This window comes from Rana temporaria, chromosome 4 (genome assembly GCF_905171775.1).
Source record: "Rana temporaria chromosome 4, aRanTem1.1, whole genome shotgun sequence".
Lineage (NCBI taxonomy): Eukaryota > Metazoa > Chordata > Amphibia > Anura > Ranidae > Rana > Rana temporaria.
The window spans coordinates 182,549,262-182,573,459 of NC_053492.1; the positions used below are offsets into that span (position 1 = coordinate 182,549,262).

The window sequence follows — 24,198 nt, forward strand, 5'->3', positions numbered from 1 at the left end:
CGTGTGTGTGTGGTGAGATTTTAGGTAAAACCCAACTACCACACCTACATTCTGACAAAATCCAAGAGCTGTATTCTGAATCCACACTCCTATGATATTTTGTCCAAGGTGCACTTTCTCCATACAACATTTTAGAAGACTAAACAATTTAGATTTTCAACACAGATGAAACTGGGGATGATCAAAAACATAAAACGCACAGATTTAGATAAATTAAATGTTATTTTGCATGTCACAAAGAAAATGCAAGATCCAATCTTATTTTTCTGATACCTCCAGCTCTTAAAAAAAAAAACTCCACTGGGTGGAACTGCATGATGTACAGAACCATGGAGGGGTGCAATCATTAAAAGAAATAATCAGAATTCATACCAAGTTGACAATAGGACATGTTATGCTACTTGATATTTTAGGCAAACTTCATTTGGTATTTTTTGACTTCGACCGGTTCATCTTGATGCAGATATGTACTTTACATGTGCAGGATTATACTACATAGGAAATCACCATCAATGTTTGCAGATATTCAATTAGGTCATGGTTTTTGTAAAATAAAAAGGGGCATCTGCATGTTGATACAGGGTGACAAAGAAGTGTTTTACAAGTGTCATGAGAGGACAATAGCAAGATGACGCACAGACTGATATGTCAGATTTATCCTTCCTGGAAAAGTACCGGCATTAAAATGAACAAGTTTACAGTCACATACAAACAAATGCTGAACATACAGATAGAAAGCAACCATCCTCATGGGCTCCAACACAGACCAGCAACTGGTCTCTGACTTGTTTAACAACAGCATGAAACAGGTGTAGTTTGCTTCCATCTTCAGCAGAGGATTCAAAACATACATGATGTTTAAACTTTCACCACACTGGTGGGGGATAAATCATAAGACTTCAATAGTTTATGTCCTCTACAATGCCAGCAAAACACTTGCTTTGGTATCGACAACGGAGCACTGCCCGCCATGTACAGTGAGATCCAAAACATATGAGGATGATGATGATGGTGATGAACATTGCTTTCTTTGTCTTTTTATGGGAGAACAACAGCACATTATCTGATGAGGTGCTACCTGCATAGTCTCTGGAACTAGAAAACAAAGAGGCATCGCTGAGGCTATGATGAAGTTAGCAGATGAATGTGGCATTTGCTTTATGCAAGTAAACAAGCCACAGAATCAATCTAAAAACTGATGACAGAATAAACTAGGATGTTCCACAGATATGTGATGAAATCCATGATTTGGAAACATGAAGTGGAAATTGCGCTCCAGGACTAGTAAACAGGCCCAACCACCAAGAGAATGAAATAGAGTACGGTCTTATAAGATGTCTCCAAATGTCTTTCAACCCTCAGGAGATGCTGCTAGGGTTGATCTTCAAAATCAGTCCAGTCAGAAGAAACTGACTGTAAATATCTGTTGTGTTAATTTGTACAGGCTATGTACATTCTATAAGGTTCCTTAGTGCTACACTGTTGTACTTTTTGTCCCTGCAATTTGAGGACGTGCAAATTCCACAAAGTCATCAATGAGAACTGGCCATGCTCCTGTAGAACAAAAAAAAAAGCGCAGTCAGATAATGAAGCAAAATATATAAAGATTTAGATGCAATAAAAATAAAAAATTCAGTCTGTTAGTTACAAATATATTCCTCTTTTTGTGTTCAGACTTTCACCAACCCAATTGTTATAAGCCTGCTACTTACTCTGCCTGTTCTGTCAGCATTGGGGTACAAGTCCTGGAAAGGCTAACGCTGCCAGGTTTTTAAGGCCTGAAAAACCTATTAGCGAGTCCAGGCATTGTCGTGTAACGGGGTGCCTACTGCTAAGCAAATACCACCAAAAGTATTTGAGGGATGCCGGCTGCTTTAGATGGCAATGCTAAAGTGGAGAGTACTTTAATGTTACCTACAGGTAAACACTAACCATACCTTCTTCATCGTAGTTTGACATATCATCTGCTATCATTGTGCTGAAATCTAGTAGAAGGTTCCATGTGTCCTTAGGTATTGATCGTTTATGGTGTTCCTGCAGGTAGCAAACAGACATTTTTAGTAAAACAATACTTCAAGACAGTTGTCGTAATGCATACCACATACATGTAATATTCTAAGTGAGGTTCACCAGACTGATACTCTTAGCTCCTCCTGCATACATGCACTATGATGAAATTAGCCCAATTCAGGGCTTGACAAAATCTGGGCGCCCGGTCGCAATTTGCGACAAGAAATTGTGACCTGGCGCTCGCGCCCGCCGTAACTGAGGCCGTGGCTTTGCAGCCTTGTGAAGGCCCAAGCTTCCTTCTGTGACCTGGCGCCATCTGGTGGTGGCCGTTGGCATTACAAGTAAAACAGCAGTTCTTAAAGTGTTTTTTCACTGTTTTCACTGCCATCTCTTTCCCTCTAATTAGAACCCCCAAACATTATATATATTATTTTTTTATTCTAACACCCTAGAGAATAAAATGGCGATCGTTGCAATACTTTGTCACACCGTATTTGCGCAGCGGTCTTACAAGCGCACTTTTTTTGGGAAAAAATACACTTTTTTTTAATTAAAAAAAATAAAACAGTAGTTATACCAATTTTTTTTATATTGTGAAAGATAATGTTACGCCGAGTAAATTGATACCCAACATGTCACGCTTCAAAATTGCGTCCGCTCGTGGAATGCCGACAAACTTTTACCCTTTAAAATCTCCATAGGCGACGTTTAGAAAAAAATTCTACAGGTTGCATGTTTTGAGTTACAGAGGAGGTCTATGGCTAGAATTATTGCTCTCGCTCTAATGATCGCGGCGATACCTCACATGTGTGGTTTGAATACCGTTTACATACGCAGGCGCTACTCAGGTATGTGTTCGCTTATGCGCGCAAGCTTGGCGGGACAGGGCGCGTTTTCTGGCTCCTAACTTTTTTAGCTGGCTCCTAGATTCCAAGAAAATTTGTCAAACCCTGGCCCTAATTCCATTCACCTTTATAAAACAGGCTTGAGGAAATAAAAGTATCTTGACTCAGTAAGGTAGTACAAAGAGCTAAATGTGGTAACTAAACAGTTTACTGAACCAATGAAAGAGAACTTCTTACTATGGATTTCTGCACACTGCTTCTCACCATACTAAACAGGCTGAAAATGTTGCACTTCACATGACTACCTCATGTTTCTAACATAGGGAGGACTGTAGCTGCCAATTACTGTAAAAGCAGTTTCTGACAATGTAGCAATAAATATTTACATTTGTTAAAAATACAACTTGAGGGAAGAAAAAGCAATCTTACCAATAAAAACTTGTTCCATATGTCTAAGAATTTGAATCGTCCATTTAGTACTAAATTCCAGTAGGCAATGGCCATCTCTAAGTCTGAAAAAGTACAGTTGACATTTTAAGTCATTTCACAGAGCATTTATTTTGCAAAAGACTACTAAGGTGGACCTATCAGAAAGGCTACTTTCACACCGAGTTATTTTTCAGGTGCTTTAGCATTGAAAACAGTGCCTGTAAAAGCGCCTGAAAACTTCCTCGCCTGCAGCCCCAGTGTGAAAGCCCAAGTGCTTTCACACTGGGGCTCTGCGCTTGCAGGACGAGAAAAAAAGGTCTGCAAGCAGCATCTTTGGGGCGGTGCGGGAATGGTGTATACTCCGCTCCTAAACCACCCTGCGCATTGAAATCAATGGGCAGCGCTGTGGCGGCTGCGCTTTGAACCCCTTTTTAACCCTTTCGGGGGGGGGGTTAAACGCATTGCATAAAACAGCAGTAAATCGCTGCTTTACCGCTACCGCCCCCACTGCCTCAGTGCGAAAGTTGAAAGTGCCCTGACTTCACAAATATATTCCTCTTAGTTATAATCTGCACCAAAGGTATTACAATTCCCAATTCCACAAAAGTTGAGACGCTGTATAAAATCTACATAGAAAAATAATACAACCATTTGCAAATCTCAAACCCATAATTGTATTTACAATAGAAAACATATCAAAATGTTTATGTTTAATGTTGTCAAGAAAAAAAATAAGGTAATTTTGAAATTGATGGCAGCAACTAGGGTTGTCCCGATACCACTTTTTTAGGACCGAGTACAAGTACCGATACTTTTTTTCAAGTAGTCGCCGATACCGAATACCGATACTTTTTTAAAATGTGTCCCCAAATGCAGCCATGTCCCCCCCATATGCAGCCATGTCCCTCTAGCCATGTCCCTCACATATGCAGCCATGTCCCTCTAGCCATGTCCCTCACATATGCAGCAATGTCCCTCTAGCTATGTCCCTCACATATGCAGCAATGTCCCTCAAGCCATGTCCCTCACATATGCAGCAATGTCCCTCTAGCCATGGCCCTCACATATGCAGCCATGTCCCTCTAGCCATGTCCCTCACATATGCAGCCATGTCCCTCACATATGCAGCAATGTCCCTCTAGCCATGTCCCTCGATGCGGCGGCGCGATGCGGCGGCAGCGGCGGGGGGGGAAAGGGGGGGGGGGAAGTATTCTATTTAGGTATCGGGGGTATTTGCGCGAGTACGAGTACTCCCGCAAATACTCGGTATCGGTCCCGATACCGATACTGGTATCGGTATCTGGACAACCCTAGCAGCAACACATCTCAAAAAAGTTGGGCAGGACCATGTTAACCACAGTGTAGCATCCCCCTCTTTTACCAACACTCTGTCAACGTCTGGGAACTCAGGAGACCAGTTCCTGGAGTTTTGAGGGGTAAATGTCTCATTCTTGACCGATATAGGATTCTAAGGCCTCACGGGCGTATGAAAATGTGTTGAATTTTTTCAACAGGAACTTTGCAGAAAAAATGCCTCTAGTGTTGCATTTTTATGTGTATGCACAAGTGCATGCATGTGTATTTATTATGGTTACGATTATGTTGTGGGTTGTTTTTTTAGGGGTTGTACTTGGCTTCTTAGTTCAAGTGAAATGAACTCCTAAGGCATCAAGCATACCAAGACATTTTGGACAATTTCATGCTCCCAACAGGTTGTGGATGGCCCCTTCCTGTTCAAACATGACTGAGCACCAGTGCACAAAGCAAGGTCCATAAAGACATGGATAAGTGAGTTTGGGGGTGGAGGAACTTGACTGGCCTGCAGATTCCTGACCTCAACCCGATTGAACACTGTTGGGATGAATTAGATTGGAGACTGCGAGCCAGGCCATCTCGTTCAACATCAGTACCTGACCTCACAAATGCAATTTCGGGAAGAATGGTCAAACATTCCCATAGCCACACTCCTAAAACTTGCGGACAGCCTTCCCAAAAGAGGTGAAGCTGTTAAAACTCCAAAGGGTGGGCCAACTCAATATTGAACCCTACCAACTATGATTGGGATGCCATTAAAGTCCATGTGCGTGTAACGGCAGGCATCCCAATACTTTTGGTAATATAGTGCATCTTTCAGCATTGATAGTTTCTTTCCAGATGTGCAAGCTGCCCATTCCATATGCACTAATGCACCACCATACCATAACGCCCTGTACACACGATCAGTCAATCCGATGAGAACGTTCTGATGGATTTTTCCATCAGTTAACCGATGAAGCTGACTGATGGTCAGTCGTGCCTACACACCATCAGTTAAAGTTCAATGCTTCCAAGAATGCGTCGACTTGATTCTGAGCATGCGTGGATTTTTAACCGATGGACGTGCCTACAAACGATCGTTTTTTTTTCTATCGGTTAGGTATCCATCGGTTAATTTTAAAACAAGTTTCAAATTTTTTAACTGATGGATAAATAACCGATGGGGCTCTCACACGATCGGTTTGGTCCGATGAAAACGGTCCATCAGACCATTCTCATCGGATGGACTAATGATAAGTACGCGGCATTAGAGATGCAGGCTTTTGAACTGAGCACTGATAAGAAGCCAGAAGGTTCTTCTCTTCTTTAGTCTGGAGGACGCAGCACCCATGGTTGCTAAAAGTGTAAAATTCTGACTTTGTAACAGACCATTTTAAATGAGCTTTGGCCCAGAGAGGATGGCTGGATTTTTTGGATCATGTTCAGATAAGGCTTCTTTTGGATAGCACAGTGGACTGTGTTGACCTTGAGCCCATGCATGTTCATCACAGAATCATGCCCGTTTTTTAATACAGTGCTGTCTGAGGGCCGAAGAACACAGGCATCTAATATGTTTTGGCCTTGTCCCTTTTATATAGAGAGATTTCTCCAGATTCTATTGATGATGATTTTATGTACTGTAAATAGTGACATATTTAAAGTCTTTCCGATTTTACACTGAGGAACATTATTCTGAAATAGTTTGACAAGTTTTAGACACAGCTTTGTGAACCTCTGCCTATCCTTACTTCTGAGACACTCTGACTCTCTTAAATGGTCTTTTTATACCCAATCATGTTACGGGCTTGTTGCCAATTAACCTAATTAGCTGCAAAATGTTTTTACAGCTCTTCTTTGTTAGTAACACTTACGTAGCCAACTTTTTGTTGCCCTGTCCCAACTTAACTTATTGTTTTCTTAAAATGGTACATTTTCACAGTTTAAATATTTGATGTTTTCCATTTTCTATTGTGAATAAGATACGGGTTTATGAGATCTGCAAATCTTTGCATTCTGTTTTTATGCATATTTTACACAGATTCCCAACTTCTGTGGATTTGGGGTTGTACATTATAAAAAATTGTTTTATTTTCATTACAATCCAGTTAAGCGACTGAACTTAAAGAGTAACTTCACTTTTGTTGCGAAAAAACCTTCCCCTCTGGGTGATCTACAGCAGTGGTCATCAACACTGTCCTCAGGACCCACTAACAGGCCAGGTTTTATGTATTACCTTGGGGAGATGCAGACTAGAATACTGCAATCACTGAACAGCAAATGATATCACCTGTGATGTATTTCAGTTATCTTGCAAACCTGGCCTGTTAGTGGGCCCTGAGGACAGGGTTGATTGACCACTAATCTACAGTATATACATGCCAGGGATTTTTTTTTTTTCACAAAGTCTTTTCATGCCAGGGATTTTAACAAACTTTGTTACAGTTTCCTAACTTCTGAAGAAATAGCTGACAATTTCTCTGTAAACATCATATATTGAGGCGATGGCTACATGTTATAATATCTACAGTGTAAATAATTATTTTCACATATACAATACGAATTGTTTTTTTACACTGTAGATAATATAACATGTAGCCAGAGCTTCAATTTACGGTGTTTACGATTAGTTTTTTGGCATTAGCCTAATAATTTAAGGCAGCTTAATACCTTTATTATTTTGCACATAGGTGGCGCCGATTTCCATTTTCCAAAATCTAACTTGTACCTTAGTGCAGACGTCTGAGAAAATCAGTGAGCCAATCACACAAGCAGGAAATTACATATCTGGGGGTGTTCTGTTCACCCTCGGTGTACAGAACGCCTTCAGGTTGCCATATTGCATTGCACATTTACAGCACTGCAAATGCAAAAAGGTAACTTTTAATAATGTTAAATGATGATATGACATGTATAGCAATTATATACGCTATATATTTCGTTCCCCCCCCCCCCCATTAAAGTAGAATTACCCTGTAAGAGCAACATTCCGAGAGAATGACCTTATCGATATGCAGCAGGCAGAGTTAAGCATTTCCTCTTTTCCCTCCCTTAGTGATCACTCTGTTCTGGTCTGACTGGATACCAAGTAGCTGAGTTGTGTGAGACTAGAGGATCAAAATGCAAATCAATTTATAACTTTTTTTAAATTGAGTTTTTCTGGATTTTTGTGTGGTTATTCTGTCTCATTGTTAAAATAACCCCACCATTAACATTATAGACTGATCATTTGTCAGTGGGCAAACATAAAAAATCAGCAGGGGGATCACAGACTTTTTCCTTCACCGTGTATGGTCTTATACTAGGTGTGTTTTAGTTACTGCTATTTAATATTTTGTGTTTACAGACATGGCAAACTGAATCAAGCCTAGCACTAACCACATTGCTCTGTGGCTGTGCAGTTCTTTCAGCAGGAAACTCAATCCCCACTGCCTAATAGTTATCTTTTATTAATTTGCTTCTTCATAATACTTCTAGAACAGATCTTTTAATACCAAGCATTTGATAGTTGTCACACTTCGCCAATTTCAAGTCAAGGATTAGCAACTACAGCAACAAAATTTTTTAAAATGGCATTAAACCCAAAAGCAAACATTAAAGGAGAATTAGGTTTCCTTTTTTTTGGAAACCATACTTACCTAGGAGTGGATGCAGCATTGGTCCCCTGCTAGCTCTAAAACTGAGAGAATAAACACAACTGATCGCTCAGTTCTCAGTGCTCCGTGAGTGGAGAGCTGTTGACTGTCAGTCTCTGGCTCTCTGCTCTGCAGCTCACAGTGGCTCACTGAGTGGTTGAGTAAAGTGCTGATGCTGGCTCTGGAGCCAGCTATTTTCTGAAAATGGAGTGTAAAATTGCACTCTTTTAAACTTAAGAGCTTTGGCTGTGACTTCTCTTTTAATGATATTGCCAATTCTTAGATGTAATGGCTGCATCAGATATTTTGAGGCTCTCTCTCATTTTCATCTGGTGATCCAGCCATAAAGTCTGTTGTTTTTAGGAGAAGAAGCTCTCCTGCAATTAGTTAAGAGTGCTGAGACAAACCATTTACCACTGGAACTAAACTGTTGTAACTGTTTGTGTAACTGCAGTGTGAGCTGGAGTTTGGCTTCAACTTTTGGTTTTAGGTTTATTACCGCTATAATCGAGGCAGTGGATTGTAGTCACAACCTGAAGCTGTCAAGGCTTTTACTTGCCAAAAAAACAAACACACAGCATTACACAATTACTATTTAGAACTATAAAATGTACATACCTGTACATGGGAAAATACATACACTTTGCATCTCACCTCTGTCTGTAGCATTAATCAGTTTTCAAAATTAATTTCAAAATGGGTCCTCTTTAAAAAAAAAAAAATTGTAGTGCCAAAATGTATTTGTATACTGTGTCTCTAATCATAGAAGTTGTCATTTCAACATACCTAGACCTTTTTGGCCTGGATTTTTTGCAAAGTTGAATGTAAACTGATAAAAATCCTTAAACCTTCCTGGCTCTTTTAATTCTTGTTCCATTTTCGGTAGCTGTGCTTTTAATTTTTCTATGCTGTCGCACCTGAGAAAGATCCGTGCAGAAACAAAACAAGAAAAGCATTACTCCAATTCCTAAAATATCCTATAAAGCGCCATATGATCCAAATGTCCTCATTGACAAGCATAAAGATCCAAATAATTTTTTTTTTTGTGGGATTTAACATACGGTGGGATGTGGCTACAGATACAATTAACTCCATATGAAGGTCTGCATTAGCAATATGGCAGCAACATTAACTGCATTTGTAACAGACACCACAGTACAAGCTAAACAGATTGTTAAATCAGAATACTGATGTTAATTGCACTTTTACACGTTCTATTGTATCAACACAATGCAGTATCCTCTTTACTATCCTTTTGCGTGTTATTACTGCTAAATTCCAGGTAGGTAGGTAGGGTTTAGAACCTCAGTCAGGTCCTGGTGACCACTGTTCCTGAAGCTGAAGGTAAGGGAAAATACATAATTGTTCCTAGAACAGGAATACCAAGGAAATCACCCAATGGGGATATTTGTTCTGGACACAAAAGTCTTAGGAGGGCATTTACCACACTTTGGAAAGATTTTATTTCACTTTCTGTTTTGTCTATAGCACGAGAAGTGCAGGAAAATCTCTCCCATTGGTTTTAATAATTTTCAAACTTCAAACAAAATGAAAAAAATAAGAAGCTTTGGAAATTCTTGAACCCTTCCACTGCTGAAGCCATTTAAGAAAAAAAAAAAAAAAAAAAAAAAAAAAAAATAATCACACGTTATACTTGCCTCCTTTGTGAAATGGTTTTGCACAGGGCAGCCCATATACTCTTCTTCTCGGGTCCCTCCCTCCTGTTGAGTGCCCCCACAGCAAACAGCTTGCTCTGGGGGGCACCTGAGCCAAGTCACAGCTGTGGTTCGGCCCCACCCCTCTCTCTCCTGATTGGCTAACCAACTTTGAATGGCAGTAGTGGGAGAGAGATGGGGTTCAGGTAAGTATTAGGGGGGCAGAGGAGGGCTGCTGTAAACCTTCTGACTTTACAACCACTTTAAATCTATATTTTCAACCAAAAATTTTAAGTGCATACAAACACGACATCATCCTCATTGTAGGTAAAATATAAGGGATGAGAATGCACCAAATATACCAAGTCTCAAGATTGCAAAAACAACAAACTACAAAATTGTCCATTGGTGACACTTTAAAAAACCTTTACAGGTCATCAATTTAACCATTTGCCGACCGCCGCCTGTACATTTCTGTTGGCATAATGGCACGGCTGCACTGTACCTGTACGTCCCTTTGAATTTGCCGTTGTGCGGGTGCGTGCCGCTGCCACAAGCTCTGCGACCGTGCCCACGGGACCCACGGACTCCATGTCCGCCAGTGTCCCACGATTGCATTTCCCTGTTCTGCCTAGTGACAGTAGTGACTGCTCTCTATCATCGGGAGCAGTGATCACTGTTGTGTCACTCGTAGCCCAGCCCCCCAACAGTTAGAATCACCCCCTAGGACACACTTAATCCCTTCCTCGCCCCCTAGTGGTTAGTCCCTTTCCTGCCAGTGTCATTTACACAGTAATCAGTGCATTTTTATAACACTGATCACTGTATAAATAACAATGGTCCCAAAATAGTGTCAAAAGTGTCCGATGTGTCTAGGGTTCTAGTGGTCCAACATGAAAACAAAAACCAAAAAAAGTGAATAGATATGCATGTACAACTTACCCTAATTCTATCATTCCATCCATAAATTCCTGCTTGGAAAACTCGCACTGTGTGGCTGCTCTGAATTTCCATGCAATAATTAGCACACTGACACTGGCCGGGTCGAGCGCTAAATCATCACAAAACTGCTGGATGCCATCTATTCCAATTTTATTTTCATCCTGAGGGTCTGTGTGGGGGGAAAAAAAAAAAAAACATGCTTAGACATCAGAAGGGACAGCCAGAAGAAAGAATGGATTGGGTTGAGTATGCAGCTTTTCTGTATGGATGATTCTAATGCAATGCTCCAAAAAACTGCCAAGTAGGATAGAAAAAACATGTAATATTTAATATGACAGCACTGATAAAGTTCAACATGCAGGCACATAGCTGTATTTTTAGAACATGGTCCAAGCCAGATTAAAGGGCAGACTTCTGTAGGTAAACCTGAGCCCTCATTCACATGGGCGCCGGGACCAGTAGTCTGTGAATGGGCCTTGTGTTTTATGAGTCTTGAGCCTCCAGGTGCTGTGTGCAGGCAGCCCATGTAAGTGTATGGGGACACAAAGTCTGCACAGATACAGATGCCTGTCCCTAACTGAAAGTCACGTAGTAGGTAGGGTTGCCATGTCATCCCTTTAAACCCAAAAAATGTAATGCAGATAAGGCACTGAGTTTAATTATCACCTTAATCAGCCATAGAACCTGAGTAATTAATATGTGTTCTGCTTTAAAGGGATGAGGTGGCAACCCTACATGTGGGTGAGCTTTCCCCAAATGCAGACAGTGTGCGTTTGGGGCTGCTCACTAGCACACCTGTCAAACTGGAACAAGCGGCTGTTTCTGTGCAGCCACTGTGCCCCTATACACTTACCACTTACATGGCTGCATGTAGCACCTGGTGGCTCAAGCCACAAACACACGGCCCAATAAAGAACTACAGGTCTCAGCACCCATATGAATGAGACCCAATAGGCTGCCTGACTGCACATTTTGTGAGATGTTTTTACAGATTTTTAGTAAACATTACAAAAAAGGACAGAGACACAAACAAGTATCACGCAACCTGCATTGTCAGATGTTCTTAAATACATTAGTGTGTGTAAACATATACACTTTTACGGTACCAATACCCATACGGCACATGCACAGCACACTTGCAACCCCCACCTGCCCACCCCATGTGCTGACCCAAATTCCATCATCAAAATAACAACTGCCATGTTAAAGAAAGTCATTATCCCACTCATCCCCATCTGCAGCATCCAGCCACCTAGACCATATCAAGGTGTATTTCTAAAGCCTCATACACACAATCAGATTTTCCAATGGGAATTGTGTGATGACAGGCTGTTGTTGGAAAAGCCGACCGTTTGTATGCTCCATCGGACAATTGTTGTCGGACTTTACGCCAACAAATGTGGGATAGCATGCTTTAAAATTTTCCAACAACAAATGTGTATTGTCGGATTATCCGATCGTGGGTACAGAAATCCATTGGAAAAAGACTCCAAAGTACAAACACGCATGCTTAGAAGCATAGCTGCTAGTAGACAAAACCATGCAGGTGATATAGCGTGGGATAGCAGGACACCTCCACCAGTGATAGTAATGGCCGCTCACCTCATGGATATGACCCTCTGTTAGATAAGGTCAAAACACGCTTTCCCATATGGGTGTATACAAGGCACATCTCCAGCAAAGACCAGGCAGGGGAATTCAACACTCTCAGAAAAGATCAGCATGGATTGCAGAGATGGGATCCGGTCATAATAAAAAGGAGGACAAAACATAGTGTTTCTCTGCAGTACAAAAAATAAAAGTTTAATAACATATGATAAAACTCACAAGTCAGGGCACATAATCCAGTGCCAGGAATGTGTAGCAGACAGTGCATAGTCCGATGAATGGCCGCGGGTGACATCACGTGCTTCCTTTCTGTAGCGAAGCACGTGACGTCACCCGCGGCCATTCATGAGTTTTATCATATGTTATTAAACTTTTATTTTTTGTACTGCGGAGAAACACCATGTTTTGTCCTCTTTTTATTATGACCGGATCCCATGTCTGCAATCCATGCTGATCTTTTCTGAGAGTGTTGAATTCCCCTGCCTGGTCTTTGCTGGAGATGTGCCTTGTATACACCCATATGGGAAAGCGTGTTTTGACCTTATCTAACAGAGGGTCATATCCATAAGGTGAGCGGCCATTACTATCACTGGTGGAGGTGTCCTGCGATCCCACACTATATCACCTGCATGGTTTTGTCTACTAGCAGTCACGTTTAAAAGATAACCTGGATGACTTTTATTTGGACTCTGTATTAAGCGCTGCACTATCTTTTACATGTACTTTTAGGAATTTTTTTAATTGAATCCCAGTGTACAGCTGCTTTTTGTGTTCTATTTGTTTTTATTGCGCTGATTAGTTTTCCATTTACTTAGAAGCATAGCTAACCATAACACAACATTAACAGAAGTTGCCCAAAGGGTGGCGCTAAAGAGCTGAAAAAACACGTAGTTTTGGGTTTGTTGGCCAACAATTGTGTGCCGTTTGTATGCAAGACAAATTCCTGGCCAACGCCCTTCGGACTAAAGTTATACGCTTTGTCTGTGGAAAATACGATCATGTGTACCGGGCTTTAGTTGCCCCATGCTGCTATGTTTCATAAGAGATGGGCTCATGTAATTTTGTGGCTCAGTGTCACAATGCAGGAGCTGTGCTTGAAACACTTAATCCACAATTACCATATGAGCTGCAAATGAAGACCGTGTTCCTGCAAGAGCAGCAATCCAGTCCAAACTGCAATTTTGCAGGTAAAAAAATTTAGCATTACATTTTTATTAAATGTTTTTAATTGAGAGCCTGAAAAGCATTGCACCCACAATGCAGGGCTTTTGTAGACTGTGTGTTAGCTGTCTGCCTCATACATCGTACGGCCAAGCAGTTACACACCAACAGGAAGCATCAATGAACCAGCACCATGGTAGTTCATTGAGAACTACAAGCCGACAGCTGCAAAGGCTTCCGGAACTTGTAGTTTTCTACTCACAGAACTCTGTGAATGAATGATGCAGAGCTCCGCACAGCCATATTCTTTGCAGATTGTGACAGGGTGGGGGGAGAAGATCCCCCGCCAGGGCCGCTGATAGGGCAGTACAGGCAGCCCTGTTGTACCGGGCCCGGACCCCAGCAGCTCCACAGGGGGGCCCGGACAACTTTACAGTTAATTTCTGTCTATTAAAAAGAATACAGCTTTCTAAACTTCAAGTCCTTCCCCCGCTACTACTTGCTAAGGGAAGGGGCTGTAATTACACATTCCTGGGCCCCATCAGGTCATCAGAGGGGCCCAGGATGTGAGTGCAGTGGTGGGACTATTTCTTGTATTTCGGGCGGATGTACATAACACTGTACAGCACATTACTCTGCTTTTTAATTAGTCCCGGCCACTGCTGCTCACTACCTTCCCTGGTGGAGTGATACGATGCTGCACTCCGCCTCCTGTCCTCAACTCCTCATGTGCAGAGTGCAGACTGCCGAGACTTAGATGAGGCTGACAAGGGAGCAAGAACCTGAGCACCATGGCTGCAGAGCACACAGTGAGTGGAGCACAGAGGATAGACTCCTCACTGTGTATGGCTTACACACAGCATGGCATGTTACATTATGTGTATTTAGAATTATGATACTTACAGAGGCAGCATGTGCTCTGTGATGATCTGTCACAGTGTCATATTGCTGTTGGGTGCTTACTTTGTTATGGCTGTACTGGGTTGAAGTTTGTAACCCACAGTACAGCCAAAGTCAGAACCCAAATGCCATTTGACACTGACAGATCCATGACAGAACACATGCTGTGTGCTGCCTGTGTGATTTTCATAATGCTGGTGAAGATGCAGTGAGATGTTGCTTTACACATGCATTTAACCACTTCCTGTCCAGCGATGTACTGGTACATTGCTGGATTGTAAGGGTGATATCTTGATAATCGCTACAGCGATGATCAAGATATAATTTTTTAGCTCCAGCGATTCTGCACAAAGTAAAAAGTAATCTTAGTGGTTAAAAAGCCCTTGGATTACTTTTACAGTCAGTGGAAGGGGGTTCCACCACCATCACGCCACCACCTTTGCTGGGCTCTCCAATGCAATCGGGTCCTGTGAGCAGCAGCATCAAGTTCCTGGGACACAGTGAGTAGAACTGATGTAGTTCCTCCCACTGTGTGCTGTCAGAAACCAGGAGCAATTACCGGCTTGAACAAGCAACTGATCAAACCGATCTGGGTTTGATCAGATGCTTTGGAGGCCAGAGGATAGATATGGGGTCTAATAGACGCCAGATCTCTCCATAAAGGGGACCTGTCACTGCCCCATGCTATAACTAGGGATGTTGTTCATTACTTCTGATAGCAATAAAAGAGATATAAAAAAAATGAAAGACACAGTGAAAACATTTTTTGTTAATAAAATAAAATTGAAAAAAAAAAAAAATTAAACCGTCTCTGTCCCCCTGTACTGATAAGCCATAATGATTGTGTGTGCATATGTAAATGGTGAGAAATCTGCAGAGGTGGGGAGGAGGGGCCTGGGGTGGGGTTGAGGGCGGTATAAAAAGGGGGCCCCGTCAGGTAGTCTGTACGGGGCCCCATGATTTCTAACAGCAGCCCTGTCCCCCGCCATCTATCACAACAGGGAGCTGGGGGCCAGAGGATTTGTAACATGTTACAAAATGTGAACTTGTCCTTTAAAGCCTGGGTCTTTGTAAAATGTATGACTTTCTTATGTAGCATCAAAAACATGTGCACTATCCAGGATAAAAGTCTGGGCCACATAAAAAGAGGATTTTTGTACTCACCGTAAAATACTTTTCTCTGACGTCCATGGATGGACACAGCTTCCTTATAGTCTTGACTGTAGTGTTATGTTCTGTCTATCAGGTCCTCTCCTGATAGATGAAACATAACCCTACAGTCAAGATTATAGGGAAGCCGTGTCTGTCCATGGACGAAAGAGAAAAGAGGAATATGAACAAATGGAAAAAATCATTCTGAAACAGAAATTAAAATGACCCTCTGAACAAGGGATGAAACTAGAAGAAGAACATTTCCAATCCATTGTATTATCACCAGAAAGCATTTAGCTAAAAGTAAATGTGTTGCTAAAATGAAAATACATTTGCTGGAAGCCAAGTTTTTATAACAAAGTTCTGTTCTCACATTTGCTATGCATGTCACTGCAGAGATTTTATTTCCGTGTACTTGCCTGGACTTACCTTTGTATCTGTTATAAAGTTGTTCTAATCTTTTTCTGTCCAATGCTCCTTTTACACTTTCTCGCATATAGTGTTCGGGATTTTGGAAAAAGTTATCTGTGGCAACATCTAGCTTCCAGTCATTCTGGGACAGGCAACTTACTGCAGTCTTTTCACTAGATTGTGTGAAGATCATAAACTGGCGAACTTTATCTTTCTGCGAGGATTTCAACTTGTTCTGTGAAAAGAAGGAAATACCATTACATACTAGGTAATTACATCATTTGAAGTTCCACAACTACTGAAACATCCTTTGAAACCCTAAACACTACCAATTTTTATTTGGAAGTTTAGCTTGCCAATGGCCTCTGTAATAAAGCAATTTTAAAGAAAGGCAAGCAATAGTGATAAATTTCATATCTGAGAACAAGTTTCCGTGACATGCCTCACATTTGGCATGTCACTATTTGGGAGCGGGTAGCCTGTTTTTACGTGCACCCAGCTCCCACTTTCTTTCTTCGCTCCGCGGTGCCGGAAGTTCATCTTTCCCCCCTCCCTCCCTGCAATCTTCTGGGAGACGTTACAGGTCACAGAAGCTTGCCTGGCCATTCACAGCACAGCTTGCGCCACAGCCGGGCACCTACAGTTAGAATGCCGGCGCCTCAAAGAGGAGCGAGGCTTTATGCACCCGCATTGTTGGATCACGGGACAGGTCAGTGTCTGATTATTAAAAGTCAGCAGGTACACATTTTGTAGCTGCTGAATTTATCCCATTGTTTTGCAAATCTATGTACACTAAAAACTGTATGATTGTTAGAAAATAAATGCATCTGTACCAAGCTCTATGTGTGAGGAGGAAGGCCAACAGTAAAAATGAAAGTGAAACCTTCTAAGCAGCTTATAAACCTTGTGATCTTTCTGCACATAGCTTGAAGTGCTTTATTTCTCCCTTGAGGAGCAAAATGGCAGCAGGCCGTAAAAGAGAGCCAGTTTGGGAATATTTTAATGAATTTCTTTTACCTTTGGGTAAAGCAGGTATGGATGCAAAATGCAACAAAGCGACACATGGCCCAAATTAAAGTTTTTTTTTAGGTCGACCCAGCTGATATAGTCAGTTTAAGTTCTTTTCTTTCTTTGTTTTTTCAAAGATATTTTGTTTACGTCCTTCAGTTACTAAACACTGATGTTTATGGCCCTACACACGATCCGAAATCGTATGGAAAAAACGTCTTCCAAATCTATCGTACGATAATCGGATCGTTAGTTCAGAGGTTTCAAGAGCCGATCACAACAGTTCATCCGATATTATGCGATGGGACAAGCATGAACATTTTTCTCGTACAATACCAGATTGTACGATTTTCGTTTAATCAGTATAGTTGGTGTTCGAAAATACATTACAACACATGACATCACTTCCGATTTTTTATTCTGTTGTACGAGAATTTTCATAACTTTAGTAAAACTCTTCATGCAACTAGCATGCAAGAAAAAAAAATGGATGATCTCTAGTCCGATTTTTGGATTGTACAGGGCTTTAGGCAAATACAAGAATATGTAATACAATATTATTGTTTTAATTAAATAAAATAAAGTAGTTTAACTATGTGTGATTAACCTTTTAACCTAAAACCTAAAACCGGCTCGGATATTGCTGTTTTACTAACCTGACAGCTTATTATTCTAAACGGGAAACCTTCATTTTGTTTGCAAATATTAAAGATTCTAACTACCAGCAAGAAATAGTCATTACATTTAAAGAGCACCTGTCATTTCAAATCCATCATGGCAGCACCTGTTAGCGGGCATCCACTCACTTGCCGGTGCCACATCCCTCACCCTATTGTGTCACTGCCGCATCACCAGCCATCCCATAAGTCAATGTAACTGTCAGTGAGTCAACAGCGGGTCAGAGAAGGAGTCGCTGCAGGACAGAGATGACAGTTGCTCTTTAAAAATTACGATAAACCACTTAAGGACATGCCAAAGTTTGTCGCCATTTCACGATCGGGGCGCAATTTTGAAGCATGACATGTAAGGTATCAATTTACTCTGCGTAATATCTTTCACAATATAGAAAAATAAAAATTGTACCAACTTTTTTCACAAAAAATTGCACTTGTAAGACTGCTGTGCAAATACGGTGTAACAAAAAGTATTGCAACAACCGCCATTTTATTCTCTAGGGCGTTAGGAAAAAAGTGTCTTAAGTGGTTAAAGGGGTTGTAAAGGAAAAAATAGGATTTTTGTACTCACCGTAAAATCCATTTCTCTGAGTTCATGGACGGACACAGCAGCCTTTGACCTTAGGGTTATATCCGTTTCCTAAGGTCAAAGGCTGCTGTGTCTGTCCATGAACGGAAGAGAAAAGAGCAGAGGTGGCTCGGAACACGAACGTCACAAGATCTTGACTCCAGGTAAGTAAATAAGGCATTTAGGCAAATTTTTTTCAGTGATAAACTAGAAGGAGGTCTTAAAGTGGTTGTAAAGTCTCAAGGTTTATCCCCCTAATGGATTTTATCCATTAAGGTGAAAACCCTTCTGTGCTGCAGCTGCCCCCCAGACTCCCCCCTTTTTCTTACCTGAGCCCAATCCAGCTATGTTTATAAGCCCAGCAGCTTCAGCCTCTGTCTCTCTCCTCATTGGATAGATTGATAGCAGCGGAAGCCATTGGCTCCCGCTGCTGTCAATCAAATCCAGTGACACGGGAGTGGGGGGTGGGCCAAGTCCCACTGTCTGTAAATTGAAGCAGCAGCGGGACTGGAGAGCAAGCCCCCATGTAAAGCGGGGCTGCTCTGTGCAAAACCCTTGTTTAAAAAAAAATGTTTTTATAAAAATAACAAAAAACACCTTTGCAAACACTTTAAGGTCTCCATCACATGGGTGATTAGGGGCATGCACTGAATTCCAGCAGCAAGAATCAGCATATTCTTGCGGCTAGGAAGACAGGTGTATGCAAACAGCAGAGGATGCTCAACCTTTACAAAGTAATGACAGGCTGCAAGCAATCACTGCTTGTATTGTATCCACACATGCAGCTGTTACCTGCGGATGCAAACAGGTGTTTCCATGCTCAGAAATCTGCCCCTAACAGCAGCATGCGTGTTTACCCTTGTAGAGCCATGGCTGAAATGAAAAAAACAGCTTTGGCATTAGATTAAAGCAGAACAAGTTAAAGTGGTTGTATAGGGTGTTTTTTTACTTTTACCTACAGGTAAGCCTATAATAAGGCTTACCTGTAGGTAAACAAAATATCTCCTAAACCTTTACGGTTTTGCCTATACAACCGCTTTAAAATCTGACAAAATTGAAAAAATCCGGGAAACAATTCAACAACAAAAAACAACAAACATCACTCCTACAAATCAAGAAGGAAACATCAATACAAATATTCTACAATCAACGAAATTTACACTGGACCCAATCACCACGGATACCACCAAAAACATCATCGGAAGCCTCCGAGACAGTTCATCGCCAAACAACATTATTCCCACAAACCTTCTGAAAGAATGTTCCGACATCTTGGCACCCACGATCACACACCTCATAAATCAATCATTTAAAGAAGGTATGGTTTCGACCTCCCTCAAGCAAGGTATAATCAAACCCCTCCTCAAAAAACCTAACCTCGACCCCAACGACCCAAACCACCGCCGACCTGTAACTAGCCTTAACATCTTCTCCAAGATCATTGAGAAAGCAGTAGTACAACAGCTACAAAGCCATTTGGACACCTACAAACTACTGGAGCCACTACAATCAGGTTTCTGCCCAGGTCACGGGACAGAAACGGCACTTCTCAAAATATGGAATGACGCCCTTGAAGCACCAGACGACGGAGATTTGTGTCTACTGGTACTGCCTTTGACACAGTAGACCACAAAATGTTGCTAACTCGCCTCACAGAAGTAGCCGACGAGAATCTACCCTGGTTAATATTGTTCCTGTAGAATCGATCCCAGACAGTGAAACTAGGAGCCTTCACGTCAGAAGCACGTACCATTTTATGCGGAATCCCTCAAGGATCACCCCTGTTGACGACACTCAACTTTACTTTTGCATCAGCAACAAAAAAGACCAATATCACGGACTAGAACAATGCCTCACATTGACAGACAACTGGATGACGCAGAGCCATCTTAAACTTAATGGATCCAAAACAGAACTTCTGCTTCACGCAAACCGAAAGACAAACTCTAGGACGACATGGACGCCACCACCCATTCTGGGACAAACCATCACCCCAAGCACCAAAGTCAAAATTCTAGGAGTCATCTTTGACTCTGACATGTCTATGGACGCACAAATATGATCAGTAGTCAGCGCATCTCACCATCTTCTACGCCTGCTACGAAGACTCATCCCCTTCATCCCGGAAGAGGATACAGCAGTAGTAGTTGGAACAATTATCAACTCTAGGCTCGACTATGCAAACTCCCTATACCTCGGACTCCCCAAATACCAGATTTCTCGTCTACAAGTCGTCCAGAACACAGCAGCCAGACTGTAAAAAAAACCTGGGAATCAAGCACCCCGTCCCTGAGGACCCTTTATTGGCTAGCCGTAAAGGTTCGAGTTACATTCAAGGCCCTCTGCCTCACTCACAAATGTACACAAGGAATCGCTCCCCCTCAATACTTATGCGAGAAAATAAAATACTAAAACCCCAATCGCGTTCTTCCATCAACCAATCAAAATCTACTTCAAATTCCCAAGTCCCGCTACAAATCTAAAGGAAAACGAAGATTCGCAGTCCAAGGACCCCGGCTGTGGAACGCGCTACCAACTAACATCAGAATGGAAGAAAATCATCGGCCTTCAGGAAAAAACTCAAGACCCACCTCTTCTGAAGGATCAGGATGACAATGGATACCAGCGCCTTGAGGCGATTCAGTTCGCGTTTGTAGCGCTATATAAGTTATTCCAGGGCTCGACAAATCCCGGGCGCCAGGTCGCCATGGCGACTAGAAATAGGATCCTGGCGACTTGGCTTGGAAGGGGGGCAGCTTTTTGTGAGCTGGGGCCATCTAGTGGTGAGCCGTTGGTATTACAAGTTAAGCATTACAAGTTAAACAGCAAATCTAATGTTGTTTTTCACTATTTTCACTGCCATCTTCTTCCCTCTAATTAGAACCCCCAAACATTATATATATTCTTTATCCCAACACCCTAGAGAATAAAATGGCGATCTTTGCAATACTTTCTGTCACGCCGTATTTGCGCAGCGGTCTTACAAGCGCACTTTTTTTGTGAAAAAATTACACTTTTTTTAATAAAAAAATAAGACAACAGTAAAGTTATCCCCATTTTTTTTTTATATTATGAAAGATAATGTTATGTCGAGTAAATTCATACCCAACATGTCACACTTCAAAATTGCGTCCGCTCGTGGAATGCCGACAAACTTTTACCCTTTAAAATCTTCATAGGCGACGTTTAAAAAAAATCTACAGGTTGCATGTTTTGAGTTACAGAGGAGGTCTAGGGCTAGAATTATTGCTCTCGCTCTACCAATCGCGGTGATACCTCACTTGTGTGGTTTGAACACCGTTTACATATGCGGGCGCTGCTCACGTATGTGTTCGCTTCTGCGCGCTAGCTCCTCGGGACGGGGCGCGTTTTCTGGCTCCTAACTTTTTTACCTGGCTCCTAGATTCCAAGCAAATTTGTCAACCCCTGAGTTATTCACTCACTCACCTCATTTACATCTAGACTGTGCCCTCCATCGATTACAGGTCCATGCCCCTGTTGCTGCTCTTTCCGCCACTTGGTTCATCTTTGACCATTGGAAAACCACTAATAATGCAACTTCTGTACTGTATATACATCGTCCCTTGGTTCTATCATCGACATGTACACTGCATCGTGCATGCTTCATTTTCTATCTGGTCTGCGGCCTCTGCCCCCTCCCCCTTTTCTATCTGGTCTGCGGCCTCTGGACCCCCTCCCCCTTTTCTATCTGGTCTGCGGCCTCTGGACCCCCTCCCCCTTTTCTATCTGGTCTGCGGCCTCTGGACCCCCTCCCCCTTTTCTATCTGGTCTGCGGCCTCTGGACCCCCTCCCCCTTTTCTATCTGGTCTGCGGCCTCTGGACCCCCTCCCCCTTTTCTATCTGGTCTGCGGCCTCTGGACCCCCTCCCCCTTTTCTATCTGGTCTGCGGCCTCTGGACCCCCTCCCCCTTTTCTATCTGCGGCCTCTGGACCCCCTCCCTTTTCAATCTGGTCTGCGGCCTCTGGACCCCCCCCCCTTTTCTATTTGGTCTGTGGCCTCTAGACCCCCCCCCTTTTCTATCTGGTCTGTGGCCTCTGGACCCCCCCCCTTTTCTATCTTGTCTGCGGCCTCTGGGTCCCCCCCCCTTTTCTATCTTGTCTGCGGCCTCTGGGTCCCCCCCCCTTTTCTATCTTGTCTGCGGCCTCTGGGTCCCCCCCCCCCTTTCTATCTTGTCTGCGGCCTCTGGGGCCCCCCCCCCCTTTTCTATCTTGTCTGCGGCCTCTGGGTCCCCCCCCCCCCTTTTCTATCTTGTCTGCGGCCTCTGGGTCCCCCCCCCCTTTTCTATCTTGTCTGCGGCCTCTGGGGCCCCCCCCTTTTCTATCTTGTCTGCGGCCTCTGGGTCCCCCCCCCTTTTCTATCTGGTCTGCGGCCTTGTGTCCTGCCCTCAGTCTCAAACCATCTCCTTTGTTATGTTCACAGTCTCTGAGCATCTCTTGTATTGTGCCCATAGTATTTGACTATATCCTGTTGTGTATCTGCTGTCTCTGACATTGACTATTCTCTAAATATTATGTGTGGCCCTTTGGTGATGTCGAGGGTCACGCATGAGGCCCCCTCACATCAAGAAAGTTGGTCACCCCTGGTGTAAACAGAAAAAAAGAACACTAATAGCCATGGTGGATCACTTTTTAGAGGTGTCTGACAGACAGAGAGGGGAGGGGTGATATGTTACAACTTCCATAGCGGTTGTGGTGTGGCTCCATTCACTTGAATAGGAGGTACTGAATACGGAAAAGGGGACATTTTGGCACTTCCAGGACGCGACACATCGTAGTGGCGGAATGTGTACAACCCTGTAAAAAACACAGCTCGACCACCTGTTTATATCATTGCCCCCCAATCACAAGTGTACCTGAGCTTTAAAGAAGGGGTCCCCGGTCACTGATGAAGGCGCACCCCCCGGGGACTTCTCATGTCACACAGCACAGATAAATGGGGAGTGTACAGACAGCACTCCTCTCCTCCTGACCTAGCAGTGGTCCATGTGTTGTGGGGAATACCAGGGAGGAGGATAGGAGTTGGACTGTATAGTCTTCCCTGTACCATGACACCAGAGGTCCAGCCCTGTGACAGATATATCAGGCAGCCCTCCCTGTACACAGCTCACACACATGACATTACACAGGTACAGCTTCCAGCCACAGCCAGCTAACCCTGACTAGGCCCCGAGACCGCGAGCTAAATTTGCGGGTTAGCCGCCTTTAACAAGCGCCTCCTTCCCGTGTCACCTCCCCGCCTTAGCCGAGGCCTGGCACCCCTCGGGCCCCCGGCGTAAGCCCCGCACTGTGTCAGTCAGTCAGCGGCCAGACAGCCCCGCTCCTCTCTTTCTCTCACTCACCATGTTGGTGCTCGGCCTCCCGGTGAGTGTGAGTGGCGCTCTCACGGACTCTCGGCGATCTCGCTCATGCGCAATGATGCTGCGGCCTGCGGCAGGCAGAGGGCTAGCAGGGCCGGCATAGGCGGCGAGTCCGGCCCGGGGATACACTGAGAGCACGGGGGCCGAGAGCCCGAGACACAGCAAGAACTGAGGGGGAGGAGAGGGACCGGGGGCCTCACCCACCCATACAGAAAGGCGCAGCTCCCCCTCCCGCACGTTTGTATGAGTGTTATGGAGGGCCATATTGCCTGAGAGGATGTGGAGACATGGGCACCCTCTTATCACACATTTCAAAACTGCAACTATGTAATACTTGGAGACTGCTTCCATCGAAATATATGCCTAATTTACTAGTGGGGGCCTGGCAATAATGGACGCCCCCCCCCCCCCCAAGTAGTAACTTTTAGTCAATCATATATATTGTTTATTAAAAAATAAAAACTGTTCATATTCGTTTGATCGTTCATATATGTGTGTGCGGCGGGGGACCGGACGAATGGGCGTCTATA

The 24,198-nt window shown here is 43.1% G+C and overlaps 1 protein-coding gene across 1 annotated transcript; it reads right to left on the reverse strand.

Annotated features, from left to right (window-relative positions):
• Positions 1-203: 203 nt before the first annotated feature.
• On the reverse strand, positions 204-23,895 carry DCUN1D1 (defective in cullin neddylation 1 domain containing 1). Its single transcript, XM_040349443.1, has 7 exons — positions 23,651-23,895; positions 16,060-16,276; positions 10,810-10,978; positions 8,999-9,129; positions 3,285-3,367; positions 1,938-2,034; positions 204-1,554 (listed from the first exon to the last, which is right to left on the reverse strand). Exons 1-7 carry the CDS (start codon positions 23,651-23,653, stop codon positions 1,475-1,477), a joined length of 780 nt encoding a protein of 259 aa, XP_040205377.1. The 5' UTR covers positions 23,654-23,895; the 3' UTR covers positions 204-1,474.
• Positions 23,896-24,198: the final 303 nt, after the last annotated feature.